Below are 25134 nucleotides of genomic sequence, written 5' to 3'. Positions count from 1 at the left end.
CTCAGATTTATTTCCTCATCAGCCCACTCTCTGGCCGTGCCTTTGCGCGGTAGCCGCACACACACACGGCAGCGGCGCCAGATCGTGTGCGACCTGGGGGGCGAGATCCGGGAGATGCGGGCGCTGCTGGGAGGGATGGCAGGCAGAACGCATGACCATCTCAGTTGTTCGCTGATGGGCGGGCGCCCGCGGACGGTAAGCGCGCCTCAGGGTCCACGCAGCGCAACCACCGGCCGTCAGCCGTGGCACGGGCCTGTGCTCTGCGAGGCATCCCGGCCGTCAAGGTGCCCGCTGTCGCCATCGCTGCCGGCGTGTGACTGGCTCGGCGGGCGCGCGTCGTGCGACATGAGCGATCAGATGCAGCGCTGTCTCAGGCGCTGCTAAGGAGGGACCCCGCATGCACGGCGATAAGCTAGAGAGGCTGTGGGCGAGCAGACGTCCATCGCGCGCGCGCCGGCCTAGTGCCGCGGTGGAGCAGCGTGGAGTGTCTCGCTTGCTGCACGGCCGCTGGCTATCGTAGCCATCTGGCCCGAACGCGCACGGGCGCGCGTTGGTGCTGGTGCTGGTTGCTGGGGGCAGGGGACTGGCTGGGAGCTGCGCGGCGGGCGAGAAATTGCTGGAAGCTGGCGAGCGGCGGTCCGCCGTCATCGCGATGCGCCGGCCGGCTGCAGCGGGCGACGGGGACCCTGGAAGGATGAGCCCTCGCGCTGTGTGGTGTGCAGTTGGCGTGCGCGTGGCTAGCGCGGGCGGTGCGCGACTGGTGCGGGCGGACAGATCTGCGACTCGCTCCCAGCTATCAACGGGGCCAAGCTCGCCGTGTGCTGCGGCCATCTGCTCGGCCTGACCCTGAATGCGCAATCTGCTGGCGTCGTACCATTTAGACGGTCTGCTCCCGTGCTCTTCATGCGTCCTTGAAGCTTCACGCCCCGTGCACTACTGGCGCCAGCCGCATCCCGGTCAATATCCTCCAGCGCCGCTCGTGAGAAGAGATTAGGAATTCCTCTTTGGGTGAAGCCAGAGAAAACATATCCCTACACCTCCCGGCCACAAGCGCAACACCTCCCCCCACAAGGCTGGAGAGCCTCCTCGCTGTTCTACAGACGGCCCCCATCGCACCTGCCCCCTTCGTCTACCCGTCGAGACGCACGCCGTGGCCCGCTCTGTCCGCCCACCGACGCTTCTCGCCGCATCGAACCTGCACGCAAAGCAAGCGTGCAGTGCTGAGGCGCCTGCAGCCCGCTCCGCTGCATCACTCATTGGCTCCTCCAAGAGCAGAACCTCACCGGCTCACTGCCTCGCCGCCACACCGCGCCCTCCATATCTCTGCGCGCCCACCCGGCCACCGAATTGCGATACTCGGCACCTTCTCGAGTAACACTCGCTGTACGTACCTGCTCTCTCTCCGGCGTCTCTGCCCCAGTCTCGATCTCCTGATCTCGCGATCCGCTGCTGCATGCGCGAACCTCGTCTCCACTGCAATTTCACCTGCTTTCCCTTTTGCTCCGCGTGCGTGCGCGTTCAAAATGACCCTGCCGACTGACCCCGTGTTTGCAACCAGGCGGCCGTGTCTCGGAAGCCTCGCGCCTCTCGAGCTCCTCGTCTACCCTCCCTCGACCGTCCATTCACCTATTTTCTGCGCGGCGGAGCCACCTACAGTACATAGCTTGTCTATAATTCCTCAGCGACTCACCTGGCGACGCAGTAGATGTATGCAGCGCCATCCGAGCCGGCGACATGGACACTGAAGATGGAAACACGTTCATAAAAGTAAGTCCTGGATCACATGGTCCCCACGACGCCTCTACAGCCGCGCTGACGCTCTTTCTCTCACAGAACCTTGCCTATTTTGTCCGCACTCACGAGAAAGCGCTAGCAAATGCCCTACAACTGAAGCGTACAGCCCCCAAAAATGCCTCCGGAAGCGCTTCAGCAGCCGGTCCGACGTCTCCCACGACGAACTCCTCTTCCTCGTCCACCTTCGCCGCTGCCTTGTCCTTGCCATACCTGAACTTCTCCTCGCATTCTGTCAAGGCTGCAAAGTTGACGTTAACTCCGCATCATCTGTTCTACCTTCTGTCGCGGTTTGAGGAGCTGGGAATCCCAGTGGGACCCATGAACGTGCGACTCGAGAACATACATTCGGATGCCTCACCAACAAACTACGTGTCATTCTTGAGCCAAGCCCAAAGGAAGAAAAGTGGCATGTCCGACCGGGAGTCCATCCACTCCGTTAACAGCATGCGAAGTGCTATGTCCGGGATGTCCTCTCTCTGGGCAAACTTTGGCCTCTCTTCTAACTCATCAGCCAAAACCGAAAAGCAGAAGGCGGCAGTCAAGGAAGACCTGAAGTACTTGTACTCGGCTTTCACAAAGATCCCGTGCCTCCGCCTCGCGCCCGACCACAAGGCTCGCCTGATTGCTGGTTATGAGGAATTCCCCTTCGACACCGCTGTACCCTTGTTTGTGTTCAAGAACCTAAGTGCACTCGAAATCATCGATGTCGACTTCCGACAGTTCTACGGGTGGGATCGCCTGTCCGAGCAACTTCGGAGTTTGACAATCAAACGCGGGGGCGTCGAGGAGCCTACTGACCTCTTGATCAACGTTGTTCTCGATGATGCCGATAGGCGACGAAGACGATCCGCCAAGGCATCGCCCTATCCTATGTTTCCCCCCGGATCCGGCAGTCCTGGCAGCAAAGACACGGACACTTCCAGGTCAGCAATCTCTCCGCCTTCGCCGACCATGTTCGACAGGCGATCATCCATTGGCAGCCCTCATAGTGTCGCCATGGCAAGGCAAGGCTCCTCTGGGTCCAAGGGTCACCGCACCAGGCGCCGAAGCATCTCTCCTTCTAGGCCAAAGAGCGCAAGACACGGCTCCTCGTATGCCGCTCGCAACAGCACTCCCAATCTTCGCCGCTCTTCTGGCAGCTCAAATTCAAGCGCTCGATCGACCACTCCACGAGGCAGCTCCTCAAACCTCCTTGCTCTGGGCATCCTTCCTCCAAACAAGTGGAGATTCCTCAAGCATCTGAGTCTTGCAGACAACGGATTGACGGCAATCTCTGCCAGCGGTCTTGCACCGCTTGCCAGTACTCTTCAATCGCTTGATCTCTCCTCGAACCTGTTTACCGAGATTCCCGATAGCCTGGCCACTTTGACATCCCTTAGAGCGCTGAATCTCTCTAACTGCATGATTGAGTCTCTGCATTCACTCGTCAGGAACCCGTTGCCGGCGATTACCACTCTTAACCTCCGCGCGAACCGGCTTGTCTCGCTTGCTGGGGTCGAGCGACTGCTCTCCCTAGAGCGCCTGGATCTCAGAGAGAACAAGCTGACCGATCCCACGGAAGTTGCTCGGTTGACAGGCATTCCTGAGATGCAGGAGATCTACGTCTACAAGAATCCCTTTTGCAAGACGCATTCTAATTACCGCATCATGGTCTTCAACCTTTTCCGGACTTCCCCAGGATACACAGAGGACATTGTCATCGATTCGACTGGACCTGGCTACAGTGAGCGAAAGCAACTTGTGGATCGAGTGCCAGAAAATGCGAATCCTCTGGTTATCAAGCCACTGCCCGTCGAGGGCATCCTCACGGAAGCCGGCGCTAAGCCGGTCCAACCCGCAGCATCATACAAGCCAGGCGAAGAGCGCAAGGCGAGTGTAGAAGGACCGCCGAACTCGAAGCCTGAGCGGGTCGTTGGATCGATCAAGAAACGGAAAGGACCCAAGCGACGGATCGTGGAGCTGTCGCAGAACGACTCTGCGCATCAGCGGAATGATTCTGCTGTGATGCCACCGCCGGCAGCCCCACGAGAGGCCCCATCGGCGGATAGCACTTATGGCGGCAGCCCCGAAGCGACTCCAGTTCGCAAGATTCTCGCTCCCGCTGCGCCAATTTCGGGCAACCAACAGCTCCCCCACATTGATACCACGATCACCTCGACTCCGCTTGGAGCGGAATTGGACTTCAGCTCGATGGTGTCCGGCGAAGCTGGCGCGAATGGCGATCTTTACAAGAAGAAGATCGAGGCCCTGCGCAACGATTTCGGCAACAGTTGGCTGAGCGCGCTGAGCGATGAAGCCTATCAATCAAACCCCGCGTTTCCGGACCGCGCGAGCCCTGCGCTGCGGCCCACCGTCACATCATCGCGGACGCCAAGCCAGAGCATCGCCTCTGGCGGCAGGACCTTGGGTTAAAAAAAAAAAAAGTCGTCTTTCGAATGCTTTCAAGGCTGCATAAAAATTATCGGCATATGGACGGCGAGGTCGATTTTCATGAACGGCATGATTTTCTCTCCACTTCAAACTCAATTCGAATAGGGTTCACGAGTACGACGTAATTTGTAGCATACGGGGTCGGCGTTCTTGGGTCCTAGGGTGGGTTTTCTCAGATATCCAGTCGTCTTCTTTTTACTGTCGTTGGTTTTCAAGCATTTGCATGGCGGATGCCTCGAGGGCTCCGCAATTATTGTTTCTTGTCTTGCTCTCGTTTCTATCTGGTGTATACTATGGGACGGCTAGTTTGTTTTATCCGCGTTGGAGACCCAAGCATAGCATAGATGGAGGCATGTCAGTCTTTTTGTTGGCAGCATAGCTGAGGGGACGCGCGGACGGGGACCGAAGCAAAATGGATATGCCACCTTTCGTCAACATGCCACACGCGGCGTCCATGTCGATCATGCCTGGCGGTTGCAGATCTGCGATCGGGATGCACGTGACCAGTGATCTGGACGGGACAGTGCCCGGTGAACAGCGGGCAGAGGCTCGTGGAGAGGCGCCCCTCGTTGCCGCTCGCCGGCGCTTGGCTGTGGCCGCGACGCCTCGGGCGGCGGTTAGTCAGCGCGGGCGCGGGCTGCTGCGGCCTTTGTCTGCTAGGGGCCTCCCGCCCAGCTGCCTAGCGAAGAGGAGCCTTTCAGGGACGCGTGGAAGCGGCGGAGGGGCAGTGCCGCGGCACAGGTAAACAATAAGTGTAGCACGCACCCCTTGGGCGCCAAAAACGAGCGCTCGCAGAGTCGAGGGCGCCGCGAGCGTGGGCGCACTGGCAGCGCGGCCGCTGCTGTTGTGCTTCGCTGCAAGGCCTGTGATGCTTAGCGTTTGATTGATGGCCGCCCTAAACCTCGTTGGGGCGACGTGGGCTGTGGATGCGACGGTTTTGGCCGCCCTCCTCCTCGACACAACGCCTGCTGTCCCTCACTCGTCCCTGTCGCCATAAGACGCACCTCTCTACAGCGCGCTCGCTGGCTGAAACGCATTCCTCTCGTACGGACGATCTGCAATTTGCGGCCAGAGACCGTGCATTCCTGCCCGTTCCTAAACGAGTGAAGGCTCACTTTGAAACCGACAAACTTCACGTCTGTCAACGCCCGACCTCCACCGCGCCCATCAGCCTCACCACAGCCTACGCTGCCCACCCAGCACCACATCCCTCACTCTGCTCACTCACGAAGCCGTCACCTGCCACGCCGTCTCCTGTGCGACGGCCCTGTCCTGCTGCAGCCGCGACCCAGCTTGGCGGTGAATACGACACGCTCGACCGAGCCACGGCCACCGACAACAGCCTCCTGTAGACGCTGACAGCACAGCACCAAGCGCTCTCCGCGACCTGCGCCGCACCGCACGCCTGTCCCTCTGCCACCGCGGACTGCTCGCACGCTTATCGTTCTTGTGCGAAGTCGTGTGATTTCAGCATCGCCACGAGGCGACTTCCTGAGGGGCTCCGACCCAGAACGCGCACAGCCGATCCAGCTTGCACTGAAGCGCCGCTCACAGCACCTTCGTTTGCCGGCGTCGGGGGTTTCAGGGCCATCGGTAAGTTTTTTTTCCTCGCGACTTCCGGCACCCGCAATGCTCGACACCCTTCTCCTACCCCACGCGCAATTTGCGACAGTCGCACAACCACAACAAGGGAATCCGCTAACCCTACCGCCTGAGGAAGACCAGGGCTTCACATCACCTTCATCTCCTCCGAATCGGCGTGTCTTCGCCTCCGCTGACCGCCAACCCCACACCCCACCTCCCTTCTTCGAACACGCGGCTGCCTGCGGCAACTGCCCGACATGACGGAACAAGAGGTGGATTTGGACTCCATCATAGACAGACTCTTGGAAGTGCGAGGCAGTCGGCCTGGCAAGCAGGTCCAGCTTCTCGAAACTGAGATCCGCTACCTGTGCACCAAGGCTCGTGAGATCTTCATCTCGCAGCCTATCCTGCTGGAGCTTGAGGCGCCGATCAAGGTATGTCTTGCATCACAAACGGACTCAATCGCCATATGAGTCTTGATGGAGGCTAGAAGTGCTGACGATGCTGCTAGATTTGCGGCGACATCCACGGTCAATATTACGATCTTCTCCGCCTGTTCGAGTATGGCGGTTTCCCCCCGGAGGCCAACTACCTCTTCCTCGGCGACTACGTAGACCGTGGCAAGCAGTCTTTGGAGACCATCTGCCTGCTCCTTGCGTACAAGATCAAGTATCCCGAAAACTTCTTCATCCTCCGCGGCAACCACGAGTGCGCTTCCATCAACAGGATCTATGGTTTCTACGATGAATGCAAGCGGAGGTACAACATCAAGCTGTGGAAGACTTTCACTGACTGCTTCAATTGTCTGCCAATTGCTGCGATCATCGACGAGAAGATCTTCACGATGCACGGAGGCTTGAGTCCGGACCTGAACTCCATGGAGCAGATCCGTCGCGTCATGAGACCCACTGACGTACGTTTGGCCCCCCTTCCCGCAGCATGTGGCTTAGATTGGGCAAATGCGCATGTAGCTGACTGACCGGCCGAACTAGATCCCCGATTGCGGGTTGCTTTGCGATCTGCTTTGGTCCGATCCCGACAAGGACATCACCGGCTGGAGCGAAAACGACAGAGGTGTCTCGTTCACCTTCGGCCCTGATGTTGTCTCACGATTCTTGCAGAAGCACGACATGGATCTCATCTGCCGCGCGCATCAGGTTGTGGAGGATGGTTATGAGTTCTTCTCCAAGCGACAGTTGGTTACGCTCTTCAGCGCTCCTAACTACTGCGGCGAGTTCGACAACGCCGGCGCCATGATGAGCGTCGATGAGAGCCTACTGTGTTCCTTCCAGGTATGTTCATGCATCCATGTTAATACCGTGCCAGGGCAATTGCTGACTTTGGCTTCACAGATCCTGAAACCAGCCGAGAAGAAGCAAAAGTACGTCAGCAATCTGGGTTCAGCCAAACCCGTCACTCCTCGAGTCAACAAGAAGTGAAGATGAAATTCCTATGAACGATTTACCGATATTTTCCTTAGCAGGTTCGGCCGGAGATAAAGAAGACTCCATCCCTCCATGATCACACGCGCCCTCGTCGACGACCGAAAATGGCCTGTATCCTTTATGAGTTACTTGCTTTGTCGAAACTCGGAAGGTGGAGCAATCGAACGAAGACTGTTACACCGCTTCTATCACCCTCATCGAACAGACGCTTTCGTACGGATCCTAAGAAACCCAGAGGTTCACCCCGCGAAATCATACGGCATTCCCTTGCGTCGACTCGCCGGCGGAAAGACGAACAGGGACAACCTAGAAGGGCATCATACTTCAATTGGTGTACGCTCGGGCATGGATGCATGGACAATGAAGCTATTGATTCATAACGTTGGGGGCTCAATACATGCAGTTTTCTCCTTTCTCAACGCGCCACGTGGGTGTTTCGGCTTCATCTGCCTGCAAAGCGAGTCATACGGATTTTGTTCTTTTTGGGCTCGTCGACGAATTGCACGCGTCAATTCATGTGTTTCTCTACAGCTAATCGGTCAAATCGTCATGCGGTCATCATAAACTAGGCTTGTTTTTTGGGGCAAGAACAAGCAGCGGAGGCAGAGTTTCTTGCGGTACAGGAGATGCACGAGGCGGATAGTGGGATGGCCGCGGAGGGGAGCGGGGCATTTTACTGGGCTGCTCCTCGTCTTCCCTCGTCCCGCAACGGCGTCCTGACTCTGGCGACTGGTTCTCCTGGTGCCCTTTCAATTTTCTCCTTTCTTTCCAGACACTGCTGTATTTCTGATTGTTTTACTCCTTTCCCTCTACCCTGTTTTGTCGTTGCTGATGCTTTTCGCTTATCCTGGTGCGTGTATGCTCTGAGCGGCGTGGACAAGTGGGCATGTCCGTACAAATCCAGTATCTGAAGAAATGCGTGGTAGCATCATATTCCGGTTAAACTATGTTGCCTTTCGTCAAGAGAAAGGAAGCAAAGCATCCGTGTGCGCAGCCCACATCGCTACTAGCCTGTATGGCGTAACCATCTCGTCCGACGTAAGCGCTAAATTGTCGTTGGGGGGTCTTAACGGACGTCCAATCGCTCCGCACAGTAACCCCTCGCCAGATGCAAGACATTCATCACCTCCCTCTCGCCCATCAGCCGTCTCGGTCCGATCCCTTGACCGGTCGTTCGATTGCCGCCACAGCCGTGGAGACCGGGCTGGGCGTTGCGTGCGTCTGCCCTGTGAGAAGCCGTATTGGACCATGGCAGGCGTCTTGTGATTGGGTGATCCAGACCCGCGTTAAATCTTGCTTTTGGTGGGATCCGAAAATTCGAATGGAGGGGCTGACCGGTACGACATCGCCCTCTGGATCTGAGGGTGTGACGCGTAGGCTTTCAACTTCTACATGGTCCTCGAACGCTTCAATCCACGGCTGACGTGAGCGAATGCTGCAAAAGTTCCGCGATCTGGATGGCAGCGCTCGCTCCTAACAACATCGTTAGAGGTATCCACGGACGCAGCTACTTGGTCACTTTATAGTCGCCTTCCCTCCAGCAACGAGCAGTATGTCCAAAGTTCTACACGAAATGCACGCACGGTTGCCGCGCGCTTCCGGTTCCATTCGGCATTCCTGCACATGCGCCTCTTCCGAGGCCATTCCGACGGGATTGGGGCTAAGGTAAACAGTATAATTGCATTGTTCGATTCGTACATCTCGCGTGCGCGTCCACGCGCGCGCTCTGACGCGGATCATACCTTTGGTCGTGCAGGGCAACAATCAATGATGTGCAGCATTCCCTCCCGCACGTAAGCCTCCTTTTATGGCATGGACCATTGTGCGACCGAATAGTGGCGACATGGCTTGCCTTGAGGCACCGGCTGGGGTGGCTGGAGGGAGGGGGTGCGCGCGTCCCAGATGGGTGCGCGTGCTGATTGACGTGCAGAATGGAGAGAAGGTCCGTGGTTCTGGGGGATGGGCACAAGGGAGTCTGGGAGTAGGAGGTTGCGGCTCCTTTTGATAGAACTATCATGTGATCAACGAGTCGTCGGAAAGGCAATTTGGATCAACAGTTGAGGCATCTTCAGCCCAGGAAAATTACAACACTTCCTCATCGCGCGCTTTCCTCCATGGTTGATGATGCGAGGAATACCAGGTGTGAATTATGCTGATGCTAGTTTCAAGCATTACAGGCCGCGGGAGATGATGCTCACCAGTGCTTCGTGATGGTATGCAGCGCTAGCGGCTTGTGGTGTTGAGTATTGGCGCTAACAGGGCTCGCTCTTCAGTATTGCTTTTGTTGATGAGCCTTCCTAACCGAACTGGAGAGTGACTTGACTGCATGGTCCCCGAGAAGCGAGATATCCTCAGTGAGAGAGCTCCCTGCATAGCTTCTTATCAGGCTCTTAAAATTCGGCGAACCGAGAGAATGGAAAGAAAAGAGGGAGAGAGAAAGCGTGGCTTTTTTCCGCAACAAATCCGGTTGTTGGTTCCATGTAGTGAATCTGGCCTTTGTAGAACATCCGCAATGTGTGTTCCGTTGTTCCATAAGTGTGCTTGAGGTAAAGGCGTAGAGAGAATCAAGAGTAGAAGCTACAGACAAGGCAGCTAGCATCCGCAAACAAAGGCATCCCGAAGCCCCGTAGAAGGTCTCAGCAGCCAGTGCGCCATGGATATCCAAATTTCTCCCTGGAGATGGTCAATGCAGAAAATGGTCACAGCTCATACATCAGCTGTGTTCAGGAGTTACTGCCAGAGCATATTGAAGAGAGAGTGCCCTGGTAGACAGGTGATTATCACGCGAAGGCAAATATTACACAAGGGTCCTGCGGTTGAGAAGTAAAGCCGACGAAAACGCAGCCCTTGAAGCGCGAGCTGAAATGAAGCTGGAGCTTCTCGGCAAGTCAGGTTGACGTTTATACCTTGGTGAATGAACCGAGACTGGCGGTTTTGGCGCTAAGGTTTTTGTTGCTGATCAGCCATCAAAATAAGGCATTCAGGGTCCAAAGCCGGATCGGTGCCTGGGCCCTTAGAGCTGAGGCTTATCATGATCTGCAAGGACGGTCGACAGAGCGGGAGCCCATACGGAAACTCAAACCCAAAGACGAGAAGGCGGGAAGCGCGCGCAAGGACGGCACGAGAGAGGTTTTCGATGCGGATCTGCCTTGCCCATTCGAAGGCGATGGAAGCTTTCGAAACAGCCCAAGGGACTCCGGACGGTGAGGCTAGTAGCAAACACAGCAGCGCCAACGGTGTCTGCCTACAGCTGAGCAAACGGTCTCTGCTACCAGCCTCACCGCAGCCTCGCTGCAGCCTCGCGCTTGCCTGGACTGCGTGACGAGGCACCGCTCTCTGGAGCCTTGCACTTGGAACTGGAGTGCACAGCACGAGCAGTGAGATGGGGCATTGTGTTCTCAACGGCGCTGGAGCATTCTGGAACAGAAGGGTCAAGGCTGGCAATGCGGCTCTCGTGGAGCGAATTGGCCTGGTGAGGAAGCGGCACAGCGGGCGGTGGTGGCCACTAGCCGCTTTCGTGCTTGCGCGCACGAGCCAGTCACGGCCCCGAGCTCTATCCAGAAGGTTCGGTGATGCTGGCGCGCTGAGAATAAGAACAGAAGCTGCACACCAAATTCTTCCCTCCACAACACAAACCTCTCCACCAGCTCGTTGCATCTCGGTGCACTCCCACTCCCAAAAATCCTTCCTCTTCACGTTTTCTTTTTCTAGACTTTATACCCCTTCATAGTAAGTTCGCCCTGCCCCACCACCCGCCAGCCTCGTGCGTTTGACCGTCCTGCCTATCTTTGGGCCGCCGCGCCATTGCGCCTTCGGCCTTCACCCACAGCCCGGCAGCGGCTTTGTCGAGCCCTCACCAAGTCTGATTTCTTCACCGCAACACGGTCGCTAACCCCACTCGCTTTGCAGGACCCCATCCTCCGCGCGCCTTATCCGCCACCATGGGTGAGACCTTCGAGTTCCAGGCTGAGATCTCTCAGCTTCTCGGCCTCATCATCAACACCGTCTACTCGAACAAGGAGATCTTCCTGAGAGAACTTATCTCCAACTGCTCGGATGCGCTCGACAAGATCCGCTATGAGGCCCTCTCGGACCCCAGCAAGCTTGACAGCGGCAAGGACCTCCGCATCGACATCATCCCCAACAAGGAGAACAAGACCATCACCATCCGTGACACCGGTATTGGTATGACCAAGGCTGTAAGTGTTTCCGCATACCTCGTCACGCGCCCGATGGCATTGCTGACTCCACTCTAGGACCTCGTCAACAACCTCGGCACCATTGCCCGCTCCGGCACCAAGCAGTTCATGGAGGCGCTCTCCGCTGGCGCTGATGTCTCCATGATTGGCCAGTTCGGTGTTGGTTTCTACTCCGCCTACCTCGTCGCCGACAAGGTCACCGTCGTCTCCAAGCACAATGATGATGAGCAGTACGTCTGGGAGTCGAGTGCCGGTGGTACTTTCCAGATCACCCAGGATACTGAGGGCGAGCAGCTTGGTCGCGGTACCAAGATCGTTCTTCACCTCAAGGAGGAGCAGACCGACTACCTGAACGAGAGCAGGATCAAGGAGGTCGTCAAGAAGCACTCCGAGTTCATCTCCTACCCCATCTACCTCCACGTCCTCAAGGAGACCGAGACCGAGGTCGAGGACGATACCGAGGAGGAGAAGAAGGAGGAGGATGCCGACAACAAGCCCAAGGTCGAAGAGGTCGACGACGAGGAGGAGGAGAAGAAGGAGAAGAAGACCAAGAAGGTCAAGGAGTCCAAGATCGAGGAGGAGGAGCTGAACAAGACCAAGCCCATCTGGACGAGGAACCCCCAGGATATCTCGCAGGAGGAGTACGCCTCCTTTTACAAGTCGCTGTCCAACGACTGGGAGGACCACCTCGCCGTCAAGCACTTCTCCGTTGAGGGTCAGCTTGAGTTCCGCGCCATTCTCTTCGTTCCCAAGCGCGCTCCCTTCGACCTGTTCGAGACCAAGAAGTCCAAGAACAACATCAAGCTCTACGTCCGCCGCGTGTTCATCACTGACGATGCCACCGACATCATCCCCGAGTGGCTGGGCTTCGTCAAGGGGGTCGTCGACTCTGAGGACCTTCCTCTCAACCTGTCTCGTGAGACCCTTCAGCAGAACAAGATCATGAAGGTCATCCGCAAGAACGTTGTCAAGAAGACTCTTGAGCTCTTCAACGAGATCGCCGAGGACCGCGAGCAGTTCGACAAGTTCTACAGCGCCTTCAGCAAGAACATCAAGCTCGGTATCCACGAGGATGCCCAGAACCGCCACTCGCTGGCCAAGCTCCTGCGCTTCCACTCCACCAAGTCTGGTGACGAGACCACCTCTCTCACCGACTACATTACCCGCATGCCCGAGCACCAGAAGCAGGTCTACTACATCACTGGCGAGTCGCTCAAGGCTGTCCAGAAGTCTCCCTTCCTTGACATCCTCAAGGAGAAGAACTTCGAGGTTCTCTTCCTGGTCGACCCCATTGACGAGTACGCCATGACCCAGCTCAAGGAGTTCGACGGCAAGAAGCTCGTCGACATCACCAAGGACTTCGAGCTCGAGGAGAGCGAGGAGGAGAAGAAGGCTCGCGAGGCCGAGGAGAAGGAGTACGAGCCTCTCGCCAAGGCCCTCAAGAACGTCCTTGGCGACAAGGTCGAGAAGGTGGTTGTCTCGCACAAGCTCATCGGCTCTCCTTGCGCCATCCGTACCGGTCAGTTCGGCTGGTCGGCTAACATGGAGCGTATCATGAAGGCCCAGGCTCTCCGCGACACGTCCATGTCTAGCTACATGAGCTCCAAGAAGACGTTCGAGATTTCGCCCAAGAGCCCCATCGTCAAGGAGCTCAAGCGCAAGGTCGAGACCGATGGCGAGGAGGACCGTACCGTCAAGTCCATCGCCCAGCTGCTCTTTGAGACGTCTCTGCTCGTCTCCGGCTTCACCATTGAGGAGCCTGTCCAGTTCGCCGAGCGCATCCACAAGCTCGTCTCCCTTGGCCTCAACGTCGACGAGTCGGCTGAGACTGCCGAGGAGACCGCTTCCGAGGAGGTCTCGGCCGAGGCCCCTGGCGAGAGCGCCATGGAGGAGGTTGACTAGATGATGATTCCATACCCAGCTTCTAGTTAGCGTCTTCTTCTTTCATGCGTTACGGGTTCTCCTTTTTCTTTAGTTTTTATACCGCTGACGGCATTGGGCATCAAGCATACAGTAGTGCTGGCGGAGTTTGTGGTGGGACAGATCAAAGGTTCGGTTACGACTTTTGTAACTCTAAACCCACTTCCTTTGCGTAGTGGTCCGTAGTGATGATAAAAAAGCCATGAGATTTCACTTCATCCCTTGTGTCCTTGTCGATACTTGTTGCACATAGGCGATTCGAACATTCAAAGGTATGTTCACTTTTTCCTTATTACACCATACTTCACATGATGATTTAGCGATTCCCCTTCCGAAACATATTGCGGATAATCAGCTATTCGTACCAAATCCTTTTCTGACAATTCCATTCATTACACAACTTGCTCAATATTCGCAAGGATAATGGTCAGCTAACGTTCTGCTTCCGTTCAGGTTTCCGACTACTTTAGTAGCCCTTTAGCCGTTATAGATGGATGTTAATCAATCAAACATTTCCCAAGAGTCTTCGAATGAACATGGTGATAAAACATGCGATCTTCGGTGTCCAACTACAAGGAAATTGAGCAAGACCCGATGCTTACAAGAATGTACCCTTTTTCAAGATCCACAGGGCTTCGTTTGGCTGGCCGGGTCACAAGGCGACAGCGCAATTTCTGCAGAGGTGCATGGGACAACTTGTTTCTCCTGTCGCTGACATGCGTAGTTATTCGAGTCTGTAGGCACTCTGAACAATCGCCGGCTTCGCCCCCCCGTCGGGATGGCCGCCAGCGCGTTCGTCACGACCAGCGGCAGGTAGTACTTGGTGGCATAAGAGCACATGAGCAACAACAGGGATTACACTCGAAGCAGTTCATACTCAAAGTACCAGCTGTTAAACCAGCGGGCAACCTTCCTGCCAGGTCCCTCTTCGTCCGTTGTTGGCTACTTACACATCCCCAGGCCCGAGCGGGGCTGAGCTTCGTTATCGAACCCGCGGTACCCGATATGACGACATAATCCTACTCATCATTCCATCAGAGGAGGCAATTCCCCTTCCAGACCTGCAACTCTTTTTGCCTGGATCTCTTTCGTCCTATGATAGCCCTGATCCACGGCATGGTCCGCATCCTCCTTGAAGACTCCGGGACGCAACCGGAGCAGCTCGTCAACTTAGAAGAAGACAAGATATCAAACGCTCTCGGGCGGCTGCAGTCAATTTCTCAGGGCTCGGTGATCCAACTTGATCCTTGCATACCGACACCCACCGTGCCCACCGAGCTTGCGCAATCGTGGGCTTCCATCAAAGATGATTTGAGACTGACCTATAAAAACCAACCAGCATGGCCGTTCAAATCCCGGTATCGCGACGACTCCACCGACGGATGCTGGTATGTCTCAAGACGCATGTTGCGGTTCCTGGGTATCCACTTGCAGCCGGCCCAGTTGGACGTCCTGCTCAATTGGGCGACGAGACTTCAATTCGAGCATCAGCTAAACCTTTCTGACTCGCCAAAATGCTCTTCGCTTCTTCGCATTCTACACCAATTCGACAATTCACCCCACGTACCCATGATTCTATTGGTAAAAAGGTGTGTGGTCGTGGCACAGGGCAAAAGGGGGCCAGTACCCCCACAAGCAAAAATGCAAAACGTACAACAGCCGGGATTCCCCAATGGTCACCCACTTGAGTACTAATCGGCCGGTTCGCAGCTTGAGTACGGCTGAGCGGACGGGAAGCCCTATATTCTGCGACCTATGGTCGTACGTGAAAGAAATTGCGGATGGTACAAATTATGACTACAAGTCAATGAGCTGCGGACTGGCTGTCGACTGCCATGCTGACAGGCGCTTCCACTTCAACGGTAAGTGAGGAAATGCAAACGGACGGGAAACCCTGTATTCTGCGACCTATAGTCGTACGTGACAGAACATGTTGCTGGAAACGTATATAATAAAGAGTAAATTCTGTCGTCCGAAGGTGGAAGTTGTTGCCCGAGGCTATGAAAACCACGACTTTTCTTGTGTTATTGTGATAGTTTGGCGTATGGAACATCTGCTATATCTAGCACAAGCAGTCCAATCGCTTTTGCCCAAGGAAAAAGAAAACTCGGCAAGAAATAAAAACGAAAAAGGCGGACACATACACTGAGACAAAAAAAAAAAAAAACAACAACACGAATACACAACACGACTGAAGGCAAGCCAAGAATGAGGTTACGTTCCTATGCTGTCAACGTCATATTCCGAAGAGTGCCGAGGCATGTTTGACGGCGGAGGAACTACCCAATAAGCATCGAATGCTTCCACAGCTTGTACGGGCTGGCCGTTGTTATCCCTCTCGCGCGAAAACATGAGATCTCGAACGACAACACGATCCCTGCCATTAGACCAGATGAACTTCATGCCGAGGTAGTAGATGATGCCGGATGCAAGTACTGAGCAGGCGCTTGTAGGGACGACATACCACGGCACGTGTAGTTCAACGTAGTTGGCCGGGATCCAAGAGGCGACAAGCGGATATGTGTTGGAGATGAACATCAGGGTACCAGCCACAATACTGATTTGCCAAGGAACGACGGAGGCCATGTTCCAGTCTTCTCTCCTTTTGTTTGGTCCATCGAACATGTGGTGCTTGAGGTGCGGCAATGTTCTCATAGCGATGAGGCCGAGCCCGAGGCAGGCGGCGAAGAAAGCGTCAATGGCATAGCTATAGATGCTGAGAAGGGTGGTGTACCCCTCCTGCGCCTCATCAATGCCCAAGGTCGTGAGCAAGATAATGACAGTGAAGAGGAAATGCAAGGCGAGAGCCATGGCCGGCGTCTCGTGATTTGGCTGGCGCCTCTGTTTGAAGCGGCGCAGTGGGTCTCTATCCTCTGCGATAAGCTTAGCCCATGGTAGGATGCCGCTTTTGGCAATTTCCTGCTTGACTGTTGACAGTGAGTAATGATAACGAGCACTTACTTTGCAACACTCACCTCTGGCGGCCGTGAACGTGGTGACAATGATGTTACCGAAGCTTGAGACGGTTAAAAACGCCGAATACGTTTTTCCCGAGCCAAGGGTGTGTTTGAAGAACTCCCGACCCACGCTCCAGTCTTTGCTTTCGCAGTTTTGCAGAACATTTTGGTTCACTGGGACGACGACGAACTGGGACAGTCAGGCTCGGACAGATCTGCTATGAGCCTGGTAGGTACTTACATATGCGACGTTGACCAGCATGTACAAAACGCAGATACTACCGACGGTGAACAAGGACGACTTCTTGAACATCTTGTGTGGATTTTTGATCTCGCCGAGAACCTGGGATGCAAGAATAAGTATGGAGGTGACAGGTAGTTGAAGCAGACGTACATAGTTTGCCTGGTTCAAGCCACTGAAGGAGAAAATGATCTGCAAGTATGCAGTGGCGTATCCACTTGAGCCTACAGCGTCGCCAAGGCGATGGAAAGAATTGTCATACTTCAGGTTGATGGTCTTCATCGCTGCGGTCGACTTAGGGCTGCATTCGACGTCTCCGCCGGAATCTTGCTTGAAGCCTACACCAACCAAGGCAAGAAAGCCCAGTGAGATGATCAGCAGCAGCATAAGGACCTTGACACTAGCGAAGATGTTGTTGAGATAGATGCCAAACCGTCGCCAGAGGCTGTGTGTTATACACGTGATTAGTGCGGCACTGATGGCGACAAGTTGGAGGTTCAGCTTGCTCTGGCTCGCGCCTATGGCGTGGAGGAAGTGGTAGGCAAATGACAGGGCATTCTGCGCGGAATTGCCGATAAGAAAGAATGGGATGCCGAAGAGGCACGAGGCAAGGAATCGCGGCTTTTGGATGAGGTATTGAAGGTAGTTGAGTTCGCCGCCGCTGCGAGGAGCGCACACTGTCCCATCCTCGAATATCCAACGTGGTATCGTGAGGCCGTACTCGACGTAGACCAAAGAGCCGGCCAGGGAGGCTACGCAGCCAGCCAGCCAGAGCATCAAAGAGGCTCCGATGTTGTGGTCTCGTTGAAGGATTGTGGTTGGAGTGACGAAGATGCCGGTGCCTGGAAGAAGGATTGATGAGCAGCACTGACTGATTGAGCGCATGTCTCGACTCACCGATCATCCTGTTTGCAATGATCGATGCAACCGAAAACCAGCCAAGGCGGCGCGCACGGCGGTCGTCTATCTGAGCACCAGCCGCCTTGTATTCCTGTAGTTTCTCATGGTCGGCGGGGCGAAGGTCCGGGAAAATAGCATCGGCGCAACGGTCACGGTCGCTCTCATGGCTTGGGTGGGTTTGATGGGGCGCTATGGTGCCGTTCATGATGTCGAGGCTGGCTACGGGAGAGGGAGGGAAGCGCGCATGTCTTTCAAGTTCTCTTGACGCGAGGGGCTTTTGTGGCACATCAGAGACTGGATACGTCGTCCTTGGGGTTGCCTGCACCCGCCTCAGCCTCAACTCTCGGCCGACCAAGCCATCATGTACTCCACAGATTGTTGCCGCCAATGGACTTCATCAGGAAATGTCAAACGTTGGTCAACAGCATCCTCCAGCTGCTACTTGAACGAGGTGGTAAGTTATGGCCTCCTCCATGCGACGGCGGTTTCTGATGTCCGGAAGAGCGCCCGGCCTTTTCCAAGCTGTTTCACGTCCTCTCCGGCGTCAAGCACCACCTCGACCACCTTGCGGACCTCTGCCGCCATGCGGCATTGCCGACAGCAGAGCAACGGCCATGGATCATGAGATGGGTGCTACACGACTTCGATCGAATCTTGGAAGAATGTAAGACCACCGTCGCCAGGAGGGACCTAAACGAACGCAAGATGTGCTGGTGCATACAGCGTTTTGCGGTCGAGGGCCTCAAGCTGCGCACTGTGGTGTTGGCGTCATCGTGGAAGGCATGCCTGCGGTGAGTGGTTGACGTCTCCTTGGTTATGCAACTAACATGAGAAGGGACGCGTCTATCCGCCGCACCAGCCTGCATGCCGACAGGTGCGTCTTGTGCACCTGGAACGATGCCAACCATGGCGCTTCTTGTCGCAGATCGCGTTTCAACCTTATTGCCGATTTTGTCCGCGCAACCATTGAGAGACACCGCCGCTTTCCTGCCGACCTGCCGGAGTCGGCAGCCACGGCCGCCGACTTTCTCTACAATCCAGAGAACATCAGGCACGCTTTTGCTGATTACGATGCTACCTCGGACTCTTACGATGACTCCTCCATCTCGTGCCGAATCAATGCGCTCGTCCGACACGTCGACATCGCCGCAGATCTAGCCTATTCTGATGGACCAGACATACAATGGCTGAGATTGATGACATGTTTTCACATATTGGCGGGTTTGAAGGCCGTCGACGAGTACCAGAACCCAGCCGGCCCTACCTCTGGCTTTGAGCGGCACCTACAAGAGAGAGGCATTACGCTGCGAAGTTTTATTACCGAGATTGAAATGGTGTGACCCTTGAATTACACTACGTAGCAGCAGCTAATGCGCACATCTAGGAGCTCTTCCAAACAGTCAATATTTATTCCAAAAGCACCGAAGGGACCCTCCCAAAGCCGCACGCAAATCGAACCATGTCTCCCTCCTTCACTCGAAAGGCTGCCCGCCAGCTGGTTGCAGAGTTTCAATGGACAATGCCAACGGCCGAGAAAGACGGAGGACCGATTCCTGTCTACACTGGTCACGCGTAGGCTCGACTTCTCTTGGCACCGGGCAGAAGGCTGACCCACTGCAGTCACTTGTCCGAGCCTCCTACTTCCTTGGGATTTAATGTATCCCAATCTGCCTCCACTTTCCCGACGATTGCCGTAAAACCGATTACAGACACGTTGTTTTCCTTACACAGCGGGAGTGACTCACTGTTCAAGGAATTGTACGTCCGTGAAGCTTCACAAATAGGCATGCGCTAATCCATGGGTAGAAACCGCAACGACTTTGTCATGCGTCTGGGCAGTAGGCACCAATCGACGACCCTTAACATTGGCCACAAAGACTCGCTTGCAGCTATAAAATTTGCATCCATCTACCCAGATCTGCTACTTTTCGAAGAGGCAATCACGAACCACCAGGTTCTTCTACACTGGTGCGTGCCCCTGTGCCTCAATCAGTCACAGCCTCTTGACTTTGGATAGCCCTCTAGTAAGACTAGAGACCACCAGACGGAGGTTCGGACTCACGGATCTGGCCGAAGTCTACAACGGGACAATACAACTTTGGCTCTGGCTCGAACTATCTGGCTCCAAGCACCATACCCATGTGATGCCTGCCCGTAACGGCTTGGACGGCCACGGCAGGAGCTCAGTCGAACCGAAGGCCCCGCTCTTAGTTTTTGTTGGGAAATGTCCAAAGTCGCGTCCGGTAATGCTCTCAATATCCTGTAAGACAGTCGCGCCCACCACCATGTCGATTCGGAAGCTTATGTTGCCAGTGGAAGAGAATGTTGTGCTCGAGCCAGAACGAACTAACCACAGCCACGTCACAATCTTGCACGAAAAGGGCAAGCTCAAACGACGAGAATACAAGAACGTGGACCAAAACCTGACTCTCCTCGGGGTCCGTGGACGCAGCTCCGACTCGGGAAAGGAAGCCAGCCTTAAATGGGCCCAGGTCTGCTTCAATGAGTCAAACACCGAGGGTATATGTCTACCACTCCGCCAGTCCTACCGCAACTGCTTACCGATAGTCAAGACAAGAACCAATTCCGTAGACGGTGTAATGAGGCACTAATCCTTTACAGAGGTGATCTGGTCAAGCACCGGAAGGCAACAACAGGGCAGTCAGTCTACAATTGATAGCTTTCAGCGTCAGAATACCCTTGTTTTCAGCGAAGAGACAGGAGCGCCTATTCCGCTTGTTGTTTGCTTGAGACAATCTTCTCCATCATAGATAAGAGTTTCCCGAGCACAATCTCGTAGTTACCCTTTCTGTCCGTGAACTTGACCAGATTCGAGTGATCTGCTCCGTCGAGACGTTCTGCAGTGCAACCAAGTAAGGGAAGGTTCGCCGACTGCTGAGGAACCATCAATACAGGTTCCCCTTTGTGTCTGACCCACCTTCCAGCTTCATCTTGCTGAACGGCTTTTTTCAGTACGAGGATTCGGAGGAAGAGCATAGCGTGGCCACTTACCCCTGTCATCCTAGTTCTGATCGTTTCGTAAAACGCGATGACCTCGGGCATGATTGGCAGCCTCCGCAAAGCCCTCGCAAAAGTATCGTCGAGCAGATTGAGATATGAAGACGGTTGACCGTCTTGCTCCACGAGCAGTGAGCTTATCAAAGGTTTGTTCGGCTGGTTCTCGGTCATCAACTCCAGCTTTTCGTTGTTCAGTCCCAGATTCGGCACTCCGAAGAAGAGGAAGCCCCTGCAGGCCCGATACAACATCTCCGCATCGGGAGTGCCTTCGATCTGGTGCAGCAACTGCGTGGGAAAAGGCACAAGTTAAAGCTCGTCCTCTCGCAAAAAACGGTGAATCAGCCATACGTACCTGTTTGATGATTATCCCTCCCAGACTGTGCCCAATGAAGATGACGGGCCTATCTCGTGTCTGTCGCTGACTTTCAGCTACGACGCAGCACCAGAAACCACCAGGAGGATCGACTTACGTTAGTCGCACTGCGAAAGGTGAGAAGGAGATTGCGCAGCGTGTCTGCAAAGTCGTGCGCTTGCGCTGTGTCATTGCTTCTCGGCACGGTGCTCTTGTAGCCGTAGAGAAGGACACGGCAGTTGGGGAGGTCCTGCGGCAAAAAGTCACGGAGCCACATGTCGGCTTGGTCCCGCGGCCGGAAGGTCCACATGGCGCGAGTTCCCAGTCCAGGGACGGCGACGATGCTACGGTGACTGGGCGTCAGTGTCCATGATCCTCAGACGTCACCTCGCAAGGCTTTGGAATGCTAACTCCACTTCCGCATCATCACCCCCGTCATGAAGAGGGGTTATTCCGGAGAACTCGTCGTCAATCCTCCAGCCTTTTGGGAGGCATGTGAAGTTTTCCTTGCGCAACTTGGCTTGGCGCACAATGAAAGTTGCACAGGAATACCGCTGATTGTACACCGCTAGGCTCCGAACATCGACATCAACATCGCTTTCTGATATCCCAGCCGCCTTGAGTTGAGCCTGGACCTCATCCTTGGAGTATCCTTTGGGTATTCCGCGAACCTCGAACGTGTTCGGTGGCACTGGCTGCGGCGGGTCTGGAAGGGGCCCGCTTGGCGGCGGCGGCGGCGGCGGTGGTTGTTGTGCGATGCTGAAACTTGTCGTCGAGTGATGCGCCGTCCCAAAGGCCTCGGAGGAGGATCGTCGAGGGAGCCCTTCATGCTTCCAGTAATGCGCCGGTTCAAGCCAGTTGGCTTGAAGATGGCAAAGCTCACTGAGGGTCTTATACATAGCAGTCAGCATGTAACCGTCTGCTTGGCATTTCTTCTTACAGTTTGCTCTTCATGACTCAAAGAGGTATGAGTCTGCACGAGCACAAATAGGCCATCCTATTGAGGAGTCGAATTAGCCTCCAGTCTTATGGTGAACGCTGGACCGCACCTCTGAGAGATCTGCTGAAGCCTCGTCGTCGATCGTGAAGCTCTTCGCAGTTTCTTCCACAATGTCTCCAAATTCTTCCTTCGTCACTGTCCCTGTTAGTGAAACAGGTATCGTTAAACATGGGGGAGAACTGGACAAATCTGCGGGCTCCATGAGTCGGCGACCTATGCACAAAGTGATCCTTCCAGGCCAACGGGCGGGTGAATACTGTGCGCGCCAGGAAGCCGCAAGATAAGACGTGGGGTTGGGCTGCCAATCAATTCCTTGTGCAACCACTGCGGCTTAGATACGGTGCGGGGTCTGAATGTTTACTAACAAGATTGTATACATCTCGTAGCTCTCTGCTTTATGTACCACCTAGTGCCGCACAGAATTGAGACGCGCTGAGCCGACGATGTGTTCTGTGTTCTGCAACCAGTTATCTCGGAAGGCGGAAGGAGGAGTGTCAGGAACTTTGAGCACCAAACAGGGAACACTGAGGATAACCATCAATGGAGAAGCTTCCTATTATCTCCCTGGATAGCCCCTCTATTTATCTACTCACGCTTAATGTTTGTCTCCGCTCTTCTATGGTGGGTATCGTGCGATAAAGTAGGAAGATGAAAAAAAAAGGTCTCAGAAGAATCCAAGACATTCGAATCAATGTGGAAAAAAGAGGCACGAAGCCAACAACAGGACAGAAAAGGATCGTGGTTGGTCGTCTTCCTCTGCGCAACCGCATGCCCGCATCAGGAGTTGCTGCCGCCAGCGCCGGCACGCCTACTATCTCAAAACAATCCGCTCTCCCTGAATCCTACTCGCGACCTCATACTTGTTCGGCCGCTCCCCCAGCCTCGTCAACGACCTATGCAAGCCGTTCCCATCCGAAGAGCCCCTCGCGCACACAGCCGCGAAATCCAACGACGGGTACCCGCAGCGCTCGGGTCTTCGTTCGCAGACACGCACCGTCGCGGCGATGCCGGCGGCAGAGATGAGCAGCAACACGCCGGCGCTGGCGATAAACAGCCACCTAGACACTCTTCCCGCGACGACCTGGTGCGACAGGATGGCGATGCTGAGTTCAGTGTACATGTCGTCCGCGAGGCCTTCGCGCGGCTCATCGAGCTCCCAGATGTTGGGCCCGGGCGCGAAGTAGTTGGCCTGGAAGTAGTCGAGCGGGACCGACATGGCCTTGCGAATGGCCTTGAGTGAGATCTTCTTGGCCACCTGGCTGTCGCTGATTGGCAGCGCCGTCACGGCGTACGTGGCAAGCTGCGAGTTGTCGCCCTTGACGTCGACGCTGGCGTTGAAGCCCGGCACGACCGAGGAGAGGGCGAGCATGTAGTCTTCGAGCGATACGGGGTAGACCTCGGGCGTTGAGAGGTCGGTGACCGATACGATTGAGAAGTTGGTCCGCGAATAGTTCACCGTGGCGAAGCGTCGGTATACGAACATCGATGTCGCGAGATCCAGCTCCGAGGTCCAGGACGTTGTGTTTAGGCAGCTGCTGTTCATTTGTAGAGATATGGGGCAGTAGGCCGATCCTGGACGTCATATTAGGAATGAAAGATAGTCGGAACAAGGAAGTCTGGTCTATTCGTACCAAAGAGCAGTTCTTGATCCGAGCCGATGGCGGAGCACCAGTATGCGGCAGCGCCGGCACTTCCAATCAGGTGGCAGTTGCCCTCATCATGGAGAGTTTGGATGTCATGCACTTGGCCATACTCGACATGGTAGCCCTTCACGTTGGGAACCACATAGGCCTTTGCCTCTGGGTAGCTTGAAAGATCGTCCGCCTGCGGAGATATTGAGTTGAATCCACCCGACATGAAATAAGACTCTTCGCAAGCTACCCATGCCGAAGAAGTGTTGGAAACGGTGCAGTGCCCTTTCCCTGGACCAAGAGGTTCGACTGAGACTGCATCTCGATCTGACCAGAGAGGGTTGCCCATCTGCACTAAGAGTGCTGTGGTCGATACGGCCGTCAAATGTGATATGTACGAGGCGTTGAAGTCCGCAAGTCCGGCAGCCACTGCATACGTTTTCTCCGGGAAAAAGACCAGCTCGATGTTGATATCACCTGTATAGTCAGGTGTCAGTGTCAATCAGAACACACACAAAATAATAAGTCCTCACCCATCAAAATGATACCCGGAAGGGGTATCGAAAGGATGACCAGAAGGCTGTGGAGCAGGAGAGATTAGTTAATGACGTAGGCGGTCGTCGAGCGCAGCCCTTACCGAAAAGCACTCGAGTATTTCTGCTTCCAATCTGCTGTTGCCAGCAATCGACACAATCCCCACACTCCGGTTCCTGAGTCAAGACCAATAAAGTGCAACAGACCGACGCCTTCCGGTCTTGACGCCAACGCCCATTGCAAGTCCTCCACCACGACAATAACAAGAGCGCTGAGGATGACGGCGCAGAGTTCGGTGAGAATGCGAAGGACCAGGATAGCGTTGCTTGATGAGGTGGCAAAGATCTTCCCTCGCATCAAGGACTTTGCAGAGCCGGTCGAATAGAGAGCGGTGAGGATGACCATGACGAGGGCCAACAACAGAAGAATGAGCGTCCATAGTCCGAATCTGCTGCTTTCTTCGATTTTGCGGCTGTAGCGGCGAGCGCGTAACGGGTTCTCATCTTCTGGTTCCAAGGGCGTAAAATTGTCCAGTCGGAGGGTGGGGCGAGTAGTCGGTGGAACAAAGAGGACGCCGTGGTCAGCGTTTGGAGAGTCGTCGGTAGGCGTGTGCTTCCAGTCGTTCAAGTCAACGGCCTCGAAGCGCGGTAGCTTCAGGCCATCTTCGCTTCGGCTCGTCTGTCGGTATGAGCTGCTGAGTCGTTCCATGGGAAGGCATGGAGAGCTTCTGCGCCCTGCGTGAAGTGAGTGTGCAAACGGTCGTCTGCTGAGGCGCCGTAGATATCCTGCGCCCCAGATGTGCCCCATATTTCTGTCATGGTCAAATATTGCTGGGAACCTGTGGTTTCACGATACGAGGGGCAGCGGCAGGCGGAGAGGCTCAACTGTCGCTTGGCGAGTCATACCAAATATAAGGGATCAAAGGAGTGTAAAACGAGTCATGTGCTACAGAACACAACGGCAACAACGAACGAAAGATGAATAGCGGGAGAGGGGAAACAAGCTGAAAATTTGCTACATTGGTTTCAGAGACGGAGCTCTCGTCCAGAAACAGGCTTCTGTATAAGCTTACAGTGGTATAAATGGCAATACTTCCGTCAACCGGCCAAGCGCCAAGCCTCGAGATTCC

The 25134-nt window shown here is 55.1% G+C and overlaps 7 protein-coding genes across 7 annotated transcripts; 4 read left to right on the top strand and 3 right to left on the bottom strand.

Moving 5' to 3' along the window:
* Nucleotides 1-1734: 1734 nt before the first annotated feature.
* Nucleotides 1735-4206, top strand: SLS55_000594 (uncharacterized protein; the record flags this gene model as incomplete). The annotated part of the gene is made up of 2 exons (XM_066772105.1): nt 1735-1767; nt 1834-4206. The coding sequence occupies 2 exons, from the start codon at nt 1735-1737 to the stop codon at nt 4204-4206; spliced, it is 2406 nt and encodes an 801-aa protein (XP_066637384.1).
* A 1859-nt stretch (nt 4207-6065) lies between these two features.
* GLC7 (type 1 serine/threonine-protein phosphatase catalytic subunit glc7) lies at nt 6066-7247 on the top strand (the record flags this gene model as incomplete). Its single annotated transcript, XM_066772104.1, has 4 exons — nt 6066-6242; nt 6320-6721; nt 6801-7100; nt 7161-7247. The coding sequence occupies 4 exons, from the start codon at nt 6066-6068 to the stop codon at nt 7245-7247; spliced, it is 966 nt and encodes a 321-aa protein (XP_066637383.1).
* A 3947-nt stretch (nt 7248-11194) lies between these two features.
* Nucleotides 11195-13354, top strand: HSP82 (Hsp90 chaperone hsp82; the record flags this gene model as incomplete). The annotated part of the gene is made up of 2 exons (XM_066772103.1): nt 11195-11452; nt 11510-13354. The coding sequence occupies 2 exons, from the start codon at nt 11195-11197 to the stop codon at nt 13352-13354; spliced, it is 2103 nt and encodes a 700-aa protein (XP_066637382.1).
* A 2232-nt stretch (nt 13355-15586) lies between these two features.
* SLS55_000591 (uncharacterized protein) lies at nt 15587-17675 on the bottom strand (the record flags this gene model as incomplete). The annotated part of the gene is made up of 4 exons (XM_066772102.1): nt 15587-16299; nt 16348-16519; nt 16571-17412; nt 17468-17675. The coding sequence occupies 4 exons, from the start codon at nt 17673-17675 to the stop codon at nt 15587-15589; spliced, it is 1935 nt and encodes a 644-aa protein (XP_066637381.1).
* A 1254-nt stretch (nt 17676-18929) lies between these two features.
* On the top strand, nt 18930-20082 carry SLS55_000590 (uncharacterized protein; the record flags this gene model as incomplete). Its single annotated transcript, XM_066772101.1, has 3 exons — nt 18930-19042; nt 19277-19438; nt 19827-20082. 3 exons carry the CDS (start codon nt 18930-18932, stop codon nt 20080-20082), a joined length of 531 nt encoding a protein of 176 aa, XP_066637380.1.
* Nucleotides 20083-20197: 115 nt separating this feature from the next.
* Nucleotides 20198-21150, bottom strand: SLS55_000589 (uncharacterized protein; the record flags this gene model as incomplete). The annotated part of the gene is made up of 5 exons (XM_066772100.1): nt 20198-20328; nt 20409-20433; nt 20483-20773; nt 20841-20900; nt 20959-21150. The coding sequence occupies 5 exons, from the start codon at nt 21148-21150 to the stop codon at nt 20198-20200; spliced, it is 699 nt and encodes a 232-aa protein (XP_066637379.1).
* A 1501-nt stretch (nt 21151-22651) lies between these two features.
* Nucleotides 22652-24713, bottom strand: SLS55_000588 (uncharacterized protein; the record flags this gene model as incomplete). The annotated part of the gene is made up of 5 exons (XM_066772099.1): nt 22652-23412; nt 23472-23948; nt 24005-24051; nt 24109-24131; nt 24174-24713. 5 exons carry the CDS (start codon nt 24711-24713, stop codon nt 22652-22654), a joined length of 1848 nt encoding a protein of 615 aa, XP_066637378.1.
* Between the last annotated feature and the right edge of the window lie 421 nt (nt 24714-25134).

The sequence above is a fragment of the Diplodia seriata genome (genome assembly GCF_021436955.1).
Source record: "Diplodia seriata strain FDS-637 chromosome Unknown scaffold_1, whole genome shotgun sequence".
NCBI lineage: Eukaryota > Fungi > Ascomycota > Dothideomycetes > Botryosphaeriales > Botryosphaeriaceae > Diplodia > Diplodia seriata.
The sequence above is the reverse complement of the archived record's forward strand: the minus strand, read 5'-3'. Positions and strand labels throughout refer to the sequence as shown.